This window comes from Gymnogyps californianus, chromosome 2 (genome assembly GCF_018139145.2).
Source record: "Gymnogyps californianus isolate 813 chromosome 2, ASM1813914v2, whole genome shotgun sequence".
Taxonomy (NCBI): Eukaryota; Metazoa; Chordata; class Aves; order Accipitriformes; family Cathartidae; genus Gymnogyps; species Gymnogyps californianus.
Window position 1 is genome coordinate 145223954 of NC_059472.1, and position 15579 is coordinate 145239532.

The 15579-nt window shown below is 38.2% G+C and overlaps 1 protein-coding gene across 5 annotated transcripts in view; it reads right to left on the reverse strand.

Moving 5' to 3' along the window:
• The window catches only part of TRDMT1 (tRNA aspartic acid methyltransferase 1), a 29877-nt gene that overhangs the window by 1776 nt on the left and 12522 nt on the right, over window positions 1-15579 (reverse strand). For 2 of the 5 annotated variants that reach the window (XM_050890977.1, XM_050890981.1), the window contains 6 exons: window positions 12132-12197; window positions 10502-10571; window positions 9500-9583; window positions 8633-9003; window positions 4536-4593; window positions 3391-3520 (listed from right to left, as the gene is read on the reverse strand). In XM_050890977.1, the coding sequence (XP_050746934.1) occupies window positions 3391-3520; window positions 4536-4593; window positions 8633-9003; window positions 9500-9583; window positions 10502-10571; window positions 12132-12197 (779 nt within the window). Of the gene's footprint in view, window positions 1-988; window positions 1232-3390; window positions 3521-4535; window positions 4594-8632; window positions 9004-9499; window positions 9584-10501; window positions 10572-12131; window positions 12198-15579 lie in introns of those variants that run through there. The other 3 variants (XM_050890978.1, XM_050890980.1, XM_050890979.1) reach the window with 3 other exon arrangements.

Genomic DNA, 15579 nt, shown 5'->3' on the forward strand with positions numbered 1-15579 from the left:
GTGATATATATGTTCTGAAGTTTTCACAGCACTTCAGAAAAATCCTCTTCCAGGGACTGCTCAGGAGAGAACATGGTTGGACAGTTGCTGAGCCACGGGTGGAAAGCTGAGGAGGTGGTGTCTGGGAGGAGTTGTTCCATCGCTCTCTGCCAGTTATTAATGCCTCAAATGTAGACTGCTTTGGTAAACACATCTTCTGCCAGCTCCATCCACTCTGCCCAGATTCCTAGCGCTCACATTTGGGCAACCGTTCTTCTCTCTTTGGAACAATCTTCTCTCTTTGGAACAATCACTTGCAGTCCCACACATACTTCCATAGATGGAGTTTTCTTATTAAATCACTACATAAGGTACAGAATCTACACATTTTAAAAGAGTATATAAATATGTATTTATGCACACACACACATGCATGTGCACTTATAGCCCAAGAAGCTTATCTGAACCCTGAAAATTTCAGAGTTTCTCCTTCTGCCTCTTGGCAACTGAGAGCTGTTTCCTTTATTCCAAGCCTCCTCCATCTGCCTGTTAACATTATCTTGCACCTTCTATCTTCTTGGCTCAAGAGTAGCCTACATTAGAAGGACAGACTTAACAACTCATAGTATGCTGGCACTGGCTGCACAGCTCTCACCATATCATTTATGTCATGCATGCTACTTGATGATGTTGCAGTCTTGGCAACATGCACTACCACATTGTGCTGGCTTTCCACTAGGCTGCCATTTGTTGCCTAATAGCTTACGTACATCACTAACAGGAAAAATGGAAAATGCATCCTGACATCACCCTCATGAAAGCAGGTTGCAGCTGCAAGTATGCTCTGATCACTTTTAATGATATTGCTGTGGGACCCACAGTAGCAGCTAAGACAAACAACTGCAGTATTTCATTGACCTATAGTGCAATTACTATTTATACATTTAGATGTTAAAAGCACAAATAAATCTGTTAATGTTAAGAACAAATAATGATTTTAACTCTCACGTACTGGAAAAGGCCATCAATTTATTAAAATACAGAACCATTTAGACACAATCATGTTTCTTCTGATAATACTGCAGCTGCAGCTAGTAACAGTATCTGTTACACAGCTTCCTGACATTCTCTTCACTTCATTTTCAGCTTATAGTTTTCTTATTCTTTAGCTTCTTGGACTAACAACATATTTGCAGTGGGTACATCTCCAGGCTTTCTGTTGTTGAAAACTTCAGCCCAAATGTTGCTGTCACTACAGAACACAGGAGCAGAGAAATTATAGCACATTTCCCTCTGAAAATACCACACTTCACAATAATGACTTGAAATTTAACATGGGAAAAATGCTGCCAGGGAAACACCCTTTGCTGTAGCCATAAATATAGCTACTTTCAAAAAAACCCATAGCTTGCAAATCCTCAGAAGAAACTTATAGTACCTAAATTCACCAGAGATTTCAATGAGCCTAGAGCTGAGTAACACTTTTTTTTTTTAAGTACAAAGTGGAAAATGTCTTAGATTAAACACAAAGGAAAGAAATGTTAGACTTGTGACTCAGCGCAGTGGGAAAAGCTTGTTCTGCCTCTGAATCAGGAGTATATGTGAGAGGAAGCCACTCAATGAGAGAAGCTTGTTTCATGTGTTGTGGAAGTTGGAAAAGTAGTATAGCGAGGCAGGGAACTGCAAGAACTGTAAAGAAGGTGCCATGATTAAGGCAGAAGTGTATGGCCCTCTGAGAGGTGGAATCTGTCCCTGTCCCTGCCTCCGCAGTTCCCAGGTGACAAAAGACAAGTTTGCTAAATCAGCACTTCGTAGATGGTGACAACCTGGATGCTCCTCAAACTCAGAAGCCTGACTTGTCTTGAGAGTTCAGTTCTGGTTTGCAAAAAATACTGAAGCTCACAGCTGTCCCTGAAGATGAGCTCTGAACAGAGAAAGCATGGTATGATTCCAAGCACTCTGAAATAGTAAAGGTCAGGTTTCGCAAACTGATCACCCTAAATTAATGGAGTCTTCCAAACATAAATTTCTTCATTGTCTCAGTTCTCCCTTTGTAAAATACAAGCAATATTAACCCTACTACACCTCTCAGTGATGTTGCATAGACTGATTTAACATTTGGAAAACACAAGCTGTATTTAAAAAAAAAAAAAAAAAAAAAAGAGAAAATGGGCAATTCTGTGCTTAAAAGGGAGCTTTAACAGCATGATAAACCTATACAAGCCCAATCCGGCCCTGTTTAGTTCAAGTTTCTTTACATCAGCCTACATCAATATGGAACAGAGCTGTGCTAAGAAAAAGGCTGTCTGTAGAAAGAACAGATTTATTAAAGAAGAGAGGCTACGAAAAAATCCTGCATGTTGGCATGTAACTCAACAGAGCACACTCCTGCACATACTCTTAAACAAGCAAGCTTAGTGCTGGCAACTCTAACATTTGACTTTTCAACCTTGATAATGTTCTTTGAATGTAGTAGTTTTAAATATAACTGTAAGTAATAAATGAGAAAACAAACTAAAACGGCAAAAGAAATAAATACATAAAAACTATTAGCACTCCTCAGAACTCTAAGTCACTGAGGAAGTCAAAGAAAAATATAACAAATTACTCAAGATCAGTGGTGTCTGATTCTATGGATGCTTGTGTTGCTGTAAGACAATAAATTGATCTGATGTGACGGCAGCAGGCCAAGCTCCTTAGCAGGTAGTAGCAGCTACACTTTCTTGGCTGCCCTTCTTTACAAGGAGAACTCTGGTGAATTTATTTCAGGCTTAATTCTGGTTGACCTGTGTTGAATGTACTGGTATCGCTGAGTCTTGTTCCTTGACTCTCTATTCTCCACAAAAACAGTTAGGAAATGAAGTAACTGACCAAGGGCTAGGACTGCCTTTTCTAGAAAACAGAGATGACTTAAAAGATCATTAACTGAGGAGTTTGGTTACTCCTGAACAAAGAAGTATCTGTATCTTCTGAAATTCCATTTCTGTCAGCAGCTGCAAACGTGTGGAAGGGAGAAAGCAAGCAGCTCAAACACTGAGAACCACGATCAGACCTCCTAAACTGGCAGGATATGTTGACTTACCACAGTTGTGAGTAATGCTGGCTGCTGAGTAAATAGTTTCAACTTTAAACAAAGGTATTCCTTCACTGCCATTCAGTAATAGAGCATTTCTCATGCCAAAACTTTTTTCTTAGTTTATGAAGATAAACCTAACCACAGAAGCTGGCTCTTATAAAAAACTAGTGGAAATTCAGAGAAATTCAGAGTTAGCCAAATAACAAGAATCAATCATAAGAATCGAGCGGTCCGAAAAGAAATGCAAAATAAAAAGCATGGATTAGGCCCCAGTAAAAAGACTACATTGGCATTTCTGAAGAATGATGTAGAAATGGGTACTTTGCAGCACATACCAAATTCCAGAGGAAATCCATGAAGATTTGCTATTTCTCTTGGGGTAAAGTACCTCAGTTTTAGTGTTGACAATTTCATAAGCTTCTCTTCTTCTGGTAACTCCTCAATGTGTTTAAACACCGATTCAAGCTATGAAGAATATCCAAAACAACAGATATCACCGATGCAGGCCAAATAAGTGAAATTTAACACTCACATCTTAACAGAATATTTCTTTGATTATCACAGTGCCAAAGACAATAGCGTATTTTGCTTGAAAGTACGATTAGTGTTGTATTTTTGCAGCCAATATCTCAACACATGGACTTGCAAGAAAGAAATCAATGTTGCCATGAGGGCATTCATCATTTCTTCCTCCAGTTACAAGCTATACCAATACTTAATGAGGCAATCAAAGGACTATAAACATTTGTTAATGACACGATACTGATTTAACATAACACCACAGCAGACCATCCACGCAAATTAAGCTGTATGGATGCAGCTGTTTTAATACATTCACATTGAGATTATCCTGAATTCTAAAGCTGCATTCTTCTTATGCTTAGAAATGCCACATAATATTAGTGAACAGCACAGAAGTGCAAGAGGAGGTGCTTGTGTACAAAACAGGCTTTGTGAAAAGTATCTTTGAATGACGATTCACTGATACATTTATTTTTACCTTCCCCAATGCCAAAATACCGCTTTGTGGTGAACTTAGTATCAACAGTAGAACTTTTCAAAATACTAGGTTTTCCCAGATAAACAATACTTTTGAAAATCAAACCTGTTAAACATTTGACAATATTTACTGGATCATCTGCATACAAAAAATGGCCCTAGATTCACAACACTGTACTGTACTTTAGCCACAGAATTAGCCATTTTTAATGTTTTCACACACCCCTGTGAAACCTCTGTATGACACTACAGATAATGAAATAATAGCAATTCGTATTCTCCACAGAGAGGCACACATATAATTTTGATTTAAATAAACTGTTGTTTAGGAACGCAAAGTACACCAATTGGAAACTCAGTTGCCATAAAATGTAGTTTTAAAAGCTTTTTTGTTATAATATTCAGAATAACAAAGCAGAAGACAGAAAAAAACCAAGTTTTAAAACAAGTCATTCTCATATGTTACTCTACACATTCTTACCTGTACATCTACTGCTGTCTGCAGAACTGAGCCTGTCCCTTCTACATAGTGTCCATACCTTAACAACAACAGTAACAATCTTAAATTAATATTTTCATCGGACCTCATAGTACTGACAACTGCAAAGATGCAGGGAGGTTACTTAGGTTCCTTTGCTTTGATTAACAAATAGCCTCCCAGATAGATAAAGCAACAGGCCTTGTTATTAACAATGCTAACCCTTGGAGTGCAGCAGCCTCTGAACATGTTCTCTAGGGATGAGTCTGCAATCAACGCACAAGGGTTTATCCACACTAATGCCTTATATAAGGCAACTAGGCAACTATACAAGGCCAAGGAATTCAAGCATAGCATCATCAAAAAGGGCCATCTACATTGCACAAACCAATTTTACATTAAGGCAAAATGTGTTGAAGGCCAAATGGTCCTAGGGGTTCAAATCGACTCTCCATATTCAAAGGAGGACCGTTAGCGTGAGCCTCCAGCTTTTATAGCAATCCATTAGGAACAAAGTATTTCAGTCAGGTTTAACTTTTGGTTGCTTGTGGATCTTCCACAGAGGGAAGGGATGGGGGATGGCCAGGCACCTACGCAGAGCAGTAGAAGAAAGAAAAAGAAGAAAAAAAGAAAAAAAATTAAATCCAAACAGTAAACAAACTTACATTCTAAAACCATATGATAGCTTTTTTGGATGCTTTGTGGTTGATTGCATAACAACATGTTTACTCTGTAGTCTCTTCCAAGCTATCATTTAAACATAATTATGGGCTTTCAGAAATATGCTCTGCTGGTCTAACTATGCTAGTGTTTGAACGTCCTGAGCAGAAAGAGACTGAGTCAAGTCAACAGATGGCTTTTGCACGGTGGAAGAACTTCGGAAGATCCCCCGCATTAGAGGGATGTGGTCTGCATGAATCATTAACAGATACTATTCTCTAGTTTTATCTGCGCATCTGTAACGACAGTTATAAAGGTCTTTTGCTCCACTTGGGGCCTATTCTAAAGCAAGGCGTTGGAATAATTTTTGTTTCAAGCCTTTCTAATTCCATAATGAATAAAGGAATAGTCTCCCTTCAGCACAGACACAATGACCCAGCACGGCTCAATCTTGAGAATTTTTTCTTCAGTTGGAAAAGCTTATGAGTAGTTCTGCCAATATCAGTAAGAGCAACACTCGTTTTAAAAATAAAGTGCTTGCAAATCTTCCTTAGGATCAGAACAAAAGGGCCTAAACACTGATGCCGATTAAAAACACATGGAATCGAACTGTGCTGGAAATACATCACCTTTAATTGGGTAGTTGCATTCTGAAAATGCAACAAGTTTAACAATGTAACACACATAGCTCTGAGGAATCCTGATCATCTTATATAGCATCTGATCGTATTTCAGATTAATATATCTGAGCCAAAATAAATAAATGAGGATAAACGTCAAAGTGGTATTTTAGAGTTTTATTGGGGGAAAAGAATCTTTTAATAGGACCCATGTTATATAAAATACTCCAGTCTAAATAATTGGCACTAGAGTATTGAACTCCCCCCCGCAAAAAATCCAGTTGGTGTAAAAGTGGTCTGGGGGCCGGGGGAGGGTGTTGGTTTTTTAACACAAATGTGGGCAGATGGCCACTGTTAGCTGGATTGTTATTAATTATCATTGCAGCTGCTGACTACAGAAAAATTAACATTCCTACCTTAGACTCAGAACATAATTAAAGATGGGAATTTTGCCACAGTAAAAAATGATGCATTGATTTTCTGACATTTCATTACCAGTTATAATGAAAGAAGTTGGCTTAAGAAATTACAGTCTTCAATTTTCATCTGACTCAAGATTTTTCTTCCCCCTCTATTTCTGTAAGCTTTCAAAAAAACCTTTTAATTTCATACACATAATTTATTATTTCTGGGTACATTGTGTCCTATACTATGACTAAAAAAGGTAATTTACACAATGCTAGAGAGAGTTTCTGTAACTAATATTACACTGTTTTAGAAGGTATTGCTTCTCTTGTCAATAGCATATCAAGAATTTACAAGTAAGTCCAGAATGATTATATCTAAAGAAGTACTTTTCATTTGCTCTGTCCTTTTAAAATGGACAGTTTCCTCTCACAACTTCAGTCACCACAAACATACTAAGAGAAACCATGGTGTTTGTAGTCTCAGCAAACTCAGCAATCATTTTCCAATTGCCTAGGAGTCCAAGGTTGGAAGGGAACACAGGATCATCTGCTCGATCTCTCACTCATCACAGGCCATTACATTTTGCCCTATACTCCACCAAAGCCTTTCAAAAGACATACTGGTATGACACGGGCAGAAAGGCAAAGAACACTGATGAAATATCAGTGTTTGAGGTCCCTGAATTAGCATGGACTGCAGAAGGTATACCTGGATTATCACACAAACCTTGCTGGAAATATCTGAAAACCAATCAGAACTGAGGGAAATTTTTCTCCCAGTCTCAAAGCTGATGGTCAGTATGACTTACAAGAAAGACACCAGACAGGAATCTCAGCAGAAGGATTCTCTGTACTACCTGGAGTGTTGTTCTGCTCCATTCAGGGTCCTTTTTCCTAAATCTCATGCTTTGGAGAAGCATAAAAACAGAACTCCTAGAACACATACAGCAGAAACTTATTCTTGGCCTCAGAAAGTGACCTGGATGAAGCCTGCGATGCAATTATAATCCTTCTCTTAACGCAGAGCTGTAAATTATATGACCACATTAAGAACCATGTTGGAAACCTTCCTTCCCAAAGGCTTTTAAAAAAGGGAACAAAGACAGTAAATCAGATTCCTACATTTTGAGCCAAGACGAACTACCACAACTATCTGGCCTGGCTCCTTCCACATCAGCAGAAGGGCAACAGTCATGTTCCGTGTCAGATTTCTCACCGCTATATATAAAGACTTCATATTAACTGCTCAGGAGCCTCCTTCAGTGTGATTTTGATAAACATGACCACACACTACCATGACGTATTCCAGTGAAACCACAAGTGGCCAATTTATTTTTGATGACACTTAAGGCATACATGAGATACATAAGAGATCATTCTGGCGTAAGGTTTTTATTTGACTATTCTCGTTAAGAAACAGATCCCACAAGATGCTGAGTCCCCCACAACTCAAAGAGTGAGGGCACAAAAGGCGTATGTCAATGAGAGCTGGGGGAAGGGCTTTCTTGTTTCACAAATTCTGAACTCTTGAAATTCTTTCTCTCCTCAGCTTTTTTATTGTCAAAAAGTTAAAATCACAAAACCTGCAGGAACTCTGTCAATCTGGCAGTCTAATTTCTACTAATTAAAAAAAAAAAGTTATAATTAGCTTTAACTCATCAACTAAGTAATTTCGTTGAAACATTCCGAGAATTCAAAAAAAAAAAATCTAATTTGAAAAATTCACCAATATTAACATTTCCCACAAACTTTGAGGCATTTTCCAATACAAATGTATTCAGTGGAAAAGCTCCTGACCGGTTGTCTGCGGGGTTTCAGAACACTCACCAACCTCTGGCAGTCAAACTTAAAATTGCAAGGTATGAATCAGAAAACTACTAGACAGAAAAGCACTGACGTTCTGCTCCATCAAATATGATTTGTAATGCAGCAGCCTAACTGGTTTTATGACACATGCCCAATCCACAGCTATTCTGACCTACACAGCTGAAAAATCCAAGAAATCAATAAAATGTACAATGGAGACAGTTTTAATGAGGAATGGATCTGTCATGCATGACACTTTGTAACTTCATTGAGCAATATAAAGAATTTCATTAATGAATCAGTACTATACCAGTCTACTGGAACCATATTTCCGCAGGGGTAATTAAGCTTCTGTGAAGGTCAACAACAAATGGCACTGTCTTCCGTGAATGCCTTTTTGGAGTGGGCACATGATGTTCTGCTAGACAGATTCTCATGCTGGCATTCCACTGGACCAGGAAGCACACTATATAAGGAGATTTTTTTTTTTTTCCAGAGGCCTGGGTTTTTTTGATGCAACGGCTCTCCTTGTTTTTACAGGACACAAGCAAAAATACACTTAAAATTTCAGAACATGATTCAGCAAGACATTTTCTTTGCAACTTACCCTTTTGTAAAGCATGTGGATCTCCGGCAGGTGGGTTTAACAATGTCTAACAAGAAAGCATAGCGCAATAAGGACTTCGGTGGTAAGAAATACTGATTCATTTCTTCATTTTCCTCTTCCAAGAAATCTTTTAGCATTTTAATAGAGGAATCATTGTCCTGATCTTGTTTCCTTTTCATTTCTTCTACTGTTTCAAGCTTAAAAAGAAAGGCCCCTTTTGGTAAACTTTTCCTTCTGCTGCCATCAGGACCAATGTTTGGATCCAGATTCTTCTCTTCAGAAGACAAGGAAGAACTAGCTTCACCCACTTTGTCAGCGACTTTGTCCTTGAGTAAGTCTTCTAGATCCTGATCTGGGAATCTTGTCAATATCTAAGAAAAAATTGTGAGAAAAAAATTGAAGAACTGCATTTGATAAACAACTTGACAGCTTACTCTGTAGCGAGTCGCAATTCCTTACAAGATGCTCAGAATAAAGCAAGTAACCGTTTGATGTTATCTTCATGAAGATAAAAAAATGTTAGCATCAAGATTTGCTGACCTACCAGCAATGATGTCAGGAACAACTGCAAATAATTGCCTCTGCAAAAAGACCTTTCCAAGGGTGTGAAAAAGGTAGCAGAATGAATTGTTTTCTAGCCCACTATCAGCCACTGTCTCCCAACTGTTTAAAGCCATCTAAGCCACTGGCATGCATTTCAGCCCTTAGAAAACTCAGTATCCAGGCTGAAAAAAAGAAACAGAATTTAACTTTTCTGTTGATATCACTTATCCCTCTCTCCATTCATCAACACACACCACTAAACTGAAAATTTAACCCTCAATCTTCATGAAACAAAGCAAATTCAGCTAACACTAATAGACTCACCTGACCAGGAGCTTGAAAGGAAAATGGTTCTTGGTGAAGCTTTGCAATTAGAAAATATCGCAGCCTAGAATTGGGAATGCCAAGCTGTAAGCAAAATCCACAAGCCTTTAGTCCATGTGATAAAGACAGAAAAAGTGGTCTATAGTGTCATACAAGTTATCTGCCATTATATACAGTAATAGAACTACGACACACTAATATATTTTGTGACTTCAGAGATATCAGTATTAATTGACAACACCTAAACACTTATACTCCCATAGCTAGGTATTTTCAAGGAAACAAGCGGGCAATTATTCTTTGTACCTCATGGTTTTGACTTCCTCTGTAAATGAACAGGAATGTAAACAAACTGTTAAGCAAGGTAAGAAGAAAAATTACATGCAACATGATTTCTTGGGATAGGTACTACCTGTTTTCTACAAAAAAGCAAAAAGGTGTCTCTTCGCCTTTTTGAACATGGAATTACAAGACATCTAACAACGAAACAAATGCACCACAACTGGTTTTCAAGCTACCCTCTATCCGCTTCTCTCAGATATATACAGTACTTCACTGATTCCATTTAGTCTTGCACAATCTGAAACCTCTCTCAACTCTTTTTTCAGTTGCCAGGGAAACACGGAAACAAAGCCCCTCCTCCCACAAATAACACAGTCACATTTTCTGTGCTGGGAAATTCACAGGCATCAGCACTTCTGAAGCAATGAGGCTCCTGCAGGGAAAACCACCTTCCTGGTCATGGTGTAAATTCATGCCTTTTTAAAAAATATCAAATGGTAGCAAAGCAATATGAGACTAGGATCTGAACAATAACAGCAATATGATTATGCCAGTATACTGATGAGACAACAGAAGTCATGCCAGATGGCCTTCTCATTCAAGAGTATCTTCAGCTCTGAGCATGACTCTCTTTTCTAATACAATAGATCATTTTCAAATGTTCTTGAGCTCACTGCAGTTTGAACAGTTAAATAATATTAGAGTAATTTTAGTACTCACACAGGTTGGAGATAAGAGAAATTCTTGATATTTAAATCCACATCTTGTTAGTGTTCGCAAAAGTTCATTTCTGGCAGTGAAAAGAATCAAAAAGCAATTACTCCCTTCATACAGCCTTTAGGCCCTTTTTTATCCTAAATAAAAACACATTAAATGTGTTAAATGGTACACCTTAGGTACCAAGACATTCAGCACATTCAGTGAAAGAATTGGACAGAGAATTACAGATACAAAGTCATCCATTTCTGAACTTGAGGAGACAACATACAAAGTTCAGTGTTACTGTAGCCAAAAATGACAAAAATCTACACATTCACAGGTATCTCACACCCACTTTGGTGCAAACACCCCTTCAAAAAATATCCCATCTCTAGAAGAGTACTTATAGTGTGTCAACAAGGAAAATAATCAGAGGGCAAGACATCCTCTTTATTGTGAATTATAAAACAGGACATTAAAACCACTACAAATAGCTCACTACTTCCTTCTGGTCACATACATGGCATCAGCTAAGCCTAACAAAAGGGCTCACTCAAGGGATGACAAAAATTGGTGGCTTTGGTAATAACAGTGAGGTAGGACTGTACTTTATAAACAATGGAAAAATCACTGAAATGGAAATCTTCTTAAAAAGACTCATCTTTTCTATTCCATGCAGACTGCACTAGGCTGGAACTATACAAAAAGCAGGAGCTGTGAGCTGTACCTGGCACTGTATGTGACACTGCATCCCAAGTGTCATAAGAGAAAGCAAGCTTTCTGACTGGGGTGTTTTCTGAACTACAACTTGTTCCAAACACTGGCCAGCAAGGCATAGCCTAGGGAATCGCAGGGTCTACAGCAGCAGTCTCCAACAAAGTGTTCAAGTGTAAAGAGAGGACTGCTGCACGCTTAGCCAGTGACAGAGCTGAACATGTCTCCCAGCTGCCTGCCATATTCATTAAGGAGCATGATATGCAGGCTGGCTGCTCTCTTGGTGCTTTAAGCAATGCTATGGAAAGATCCTACTCTATTTCAGCAAGAAATGAGAAAGAAGACTGCAACCCCCTGTCTCCTGCTTTGCCCACAAGAGAGGAGAATGCTCCTGCTGTCATTAGGTAACCTTATTGACAACTTTCCTCTTCCACATTTCAGACAAAGATTATATACAGTCTTCATACTATATCTCTGGACCATTTGATGGCAACCTTGAACCAGCGCTAATCTACTATCAACAAAGGTACTGAAGAAAGCCCCTATACTATACTGTGATCTTAACACAAGATACCATGAGCTTCTGTCATGGATAAAACCCCCAAACCCCTGAGTGCTATACCTATTGTTGTTTTTCTTTGAAAATTAATATTGACCCTTTCTAAAGGATACAGGATCATCAAATAAAATCAATGGAGTCAACCTGTTATAACATACTTTATCTGCTTAGAGAAATAAATAGTTATTTAGCAAGTTCCTTTCACAACCTAAGATTTTCATTGCTAAATTAAAACAGTATTTTTTAACCCACAGCTGCTAGCTGTCCCACCTCACTCTATTTTGTTAACTTAAATCCTAGGAAATAAAAATCCTGCCTTCCCCTTCTAAAGAAAATGTCCTTTGTTAAAAACTAAAACCTGCATAAATTAGACTTTACCTCGCAGAAGAGGATTCAAATCCTTTAACATTTTCTAAAAGTAGGTATTTTGGAAGCTTCTGAAGCCTACAAGAGGAAAAAAAAAAAAGATCAAGAAAGAGTAACAAGATGTAAACTACATTATATTCATCCACAGATTTGTTTAGCTACGAGAAAGATCAAAGTATTTCCACATCATGCTAGCTGTTAAAGTTTAGCATCCTTAAAAAAATGTACCTCAACTTTCAAGGTTGCCCAGATCAAATCATTCCCATCTGAATTAAAAATGTGGACTGCTGGTAATTATAAAAAACAACAAAACCCACTTATGTTCAGATGGACTGCTGTACTCTCCTGTACCCCATGTAGGTACTTCTGAAAATGCTTATCACTGTTCATTTCCTAAAAGTTCATATTCTTATTCAACAGATTGAGTTTGTAATAGGAAAGATAATTGTCAGGGGAATTAAGATCACTATTTAGACATGGAACAGAAAATTTTTGTTTTAAAGTGCTTAAACCCAAAATCAATGTCAAAATGTCACATCAACTTTAGTGATAACACATCAAAACCAGTATTCATCTAATTGCTTTAAGAAATACGACATGTTTAGATCTCAAGCTGCAGATATGCTCAATTTTCTGTACTTTTTCATTTTGATGGGGCAGAGGGGAAGGAGGTTCCTGAGGTTTAGCAAGATCAGTGCAGAGGTCTGGAAATAGGCTCATTCCAAAAACAGCATATTAAATCATTGCAGAAAGGAGCATGCCCAAGCTGTGCCAAGGACCATTCTAACAATTTAGAAGCATAGATGATTCAGATTCAAGTCTCTGGGAACACTCCCTGGCACTGATTAATTCTCTAGTGAGGCTAATGTAGACATAGTATGTCTGTCACACATTGGGATCTCAGAACAGCATATAGAAACAGGATACTAATGCCACCAGACAGCAGCTCCATGCTTATTTAAGTCAGGAAGTGACTTTGGACTTCCACCAGTACAAATCACAGCAGAATTTGTTTTAGCACGTTCTTAACTACCATCAATTAAAGACATTCACATGGAGAATTAAAGAAATAAAGTGTTTCACATGAAATTGGAAAATGTACAAGATACTATGTCAAATCTAAAAATACTAAAAATAATAGTGAAAAAAATAGTGAAAAAAATAATACTAAACTGAAAAAAGCAGCAGCAGCCAAATTCCCTGCAGAGGAATGGAGAATATATCCATTGGTATGTTTACCCACACTCAACATCATCATCATCTACTATGAAACTTGTTTTTAAAGTAATGAATCCAGAGCACAGCCAGAAATGCAAGAGCTCATAGAGGATCAACAGATCACAAGACAAGTAATCACTATACAAAGAGTATGTGTTAAGTACTTGGCAGGTATTAATATTACAAATGTGTCTGTAAAAGTAGCGCTTTGACGTCTTAGCATTAGATTTCCCTGGGCTACGGCTTGGACACGATAAACAGACAGCATCCAGACCATTTGGGTCAGACTTTGTTTGCTGGCTGGGTGCTCCAAGGATTTCTCAGGTCTTTCCAGATCTTGAAATTGTCCTTTCCGTATCTTTAAAATTTGTCTTCCCAGGCTATCTTTGAGCCTCATTTCAGCAACATTTCATTATAAAAGGTTGAACATATATAAAAGGCAGGAACAGCCATGGGATAGGAAATTATTTTATAGTTTCCCTAAGCTGAACACATGCTGTACCAATTTAGAATGCAAAGTGATAATTCCTATATTAAGAATTTCCCTTTTTTGGGCTGAAATACTCCATACTCAGTGTCTGGCAAACATGTCATATCCAAAAAACACACAAACACTATCTCAGTAAAACATAAATCTATTGGAACTGAGAAACTCTGCAGAACAGACTGCTTACAGTAAGTACTGCCTCAAGAAACAACCTGCCCAAGGGAGATAAGGGACATCAGCAAGGTCTCATGGGGTGTTGAGATAAAGTGCCACAGCCAAGCCAGCTCCTTTGCATCGTCATGACGAAAAATGTATGTCCTGGAGGTCTAAAGCTTTGGTTTTGAGAAGGAAAAACTTCTGCTCTTTATCCAGCTAAGCCCACAGCAACCAGGAAGCAACATTTCCATATTAATGCACAACAGTGTCCCAAAAGCAGCCAGCCTCTTAAATGTGTCTCAGTTTAATGGAAAGGAATACTGAGGTCAGGACTCCCTTAAGGATAGGGAAGGTACTATTATTCTGACAAATTATTAACTTACACACTATCTGCTGTTTTTAATTTATCATTTTGAAAGGTCAGTCTGGAGGACTGAGTTACATCCCTTGTTCCAGAAAAGGCATCCTTTGCAACTTTTGGAAACCCATGTTATCTCCCTATTTTTGTGCCTCTGCTAGAAGCAGGGGAGTACTAATCATCTGTCTTTTTAACCTATTAATTGTCTAACTTACGAGGCTACAGAATCTGTATTGTGTTCTGTTTTGTGTTCTCTGCCACAGATTTCTTAGGTGATCCCAGCCAAGCCACTCAGCCCTTCTGTGTCTTGTGTTCTCCATCTGCTGATGACAAGGGCAACAGAGGTAGTCCCATTTAATGTTGCTGGCTACAAAAAAGTTGTTTCTGGAAGAAGGATGAAGACCCTTTTCTCCCAGCATTAACAGTAGTTTGAAAGAAAGGCTGTTGTTGGTACTAGTTTCCTTCTGTGCAGAAAGCATTCATTAAAAAAAGAAACAAACAAACAAAGAGACAGCTAAACCTCCCTTTGTCCTTCTCCAATTCTGAGAGCAAGATTAACCAATGAAGGAATATATGGAGAACAGCTGTCCCAGTCTCCAGCAGAAGCAGGACTGCCAGGAATGGTAAGTGTCTGGTGGGCTGTAACTGATGCAAATTCTCAGGCTCATGCCAATTGGTGCCCAATGGACATCTCAATCCAGAAGCAGAGATTTCTGCTGGATAATCTCCCTGAGCAACCACTTGCTCCACTTCCCCAGGAAGGGCTCTTACAGTGCTATGCATCTCTTCCCAAAAAAGACTACAAGCATTACTTGGAGCTGATTTTTAACACTCTCAATAAGAACAATTTAGGTCAGCAAAACCAACTTTGTTTGGATTTACTGTTTCAAAACTTAAGGCATAAATAATACAAATAATTATGAATATTTTATTAGGAACTGGGGTCTGACCAGGCAAAAATGACAGATCAATATAAAGACAAGGGCACTGTTCAGACAATGAAGTGCTATTTGGATTCTTTAGTATTACTACTCAAAACAAGAGATTGTACTACAAACCAAAAATACACAGTCTGTCCCAAGATATCTAGAAGCAGCACCAAAAAGACAGAATAGACACTTTAAGAAAGAATGGAAGGGGATGGAAGATGTATCATATTGTGCAGTCAATAACATATTTAAACAAACTTTCAAATGTCACCTATTCAAAAGGTGACTAAATGTTGAATCAAAACTTTTTTA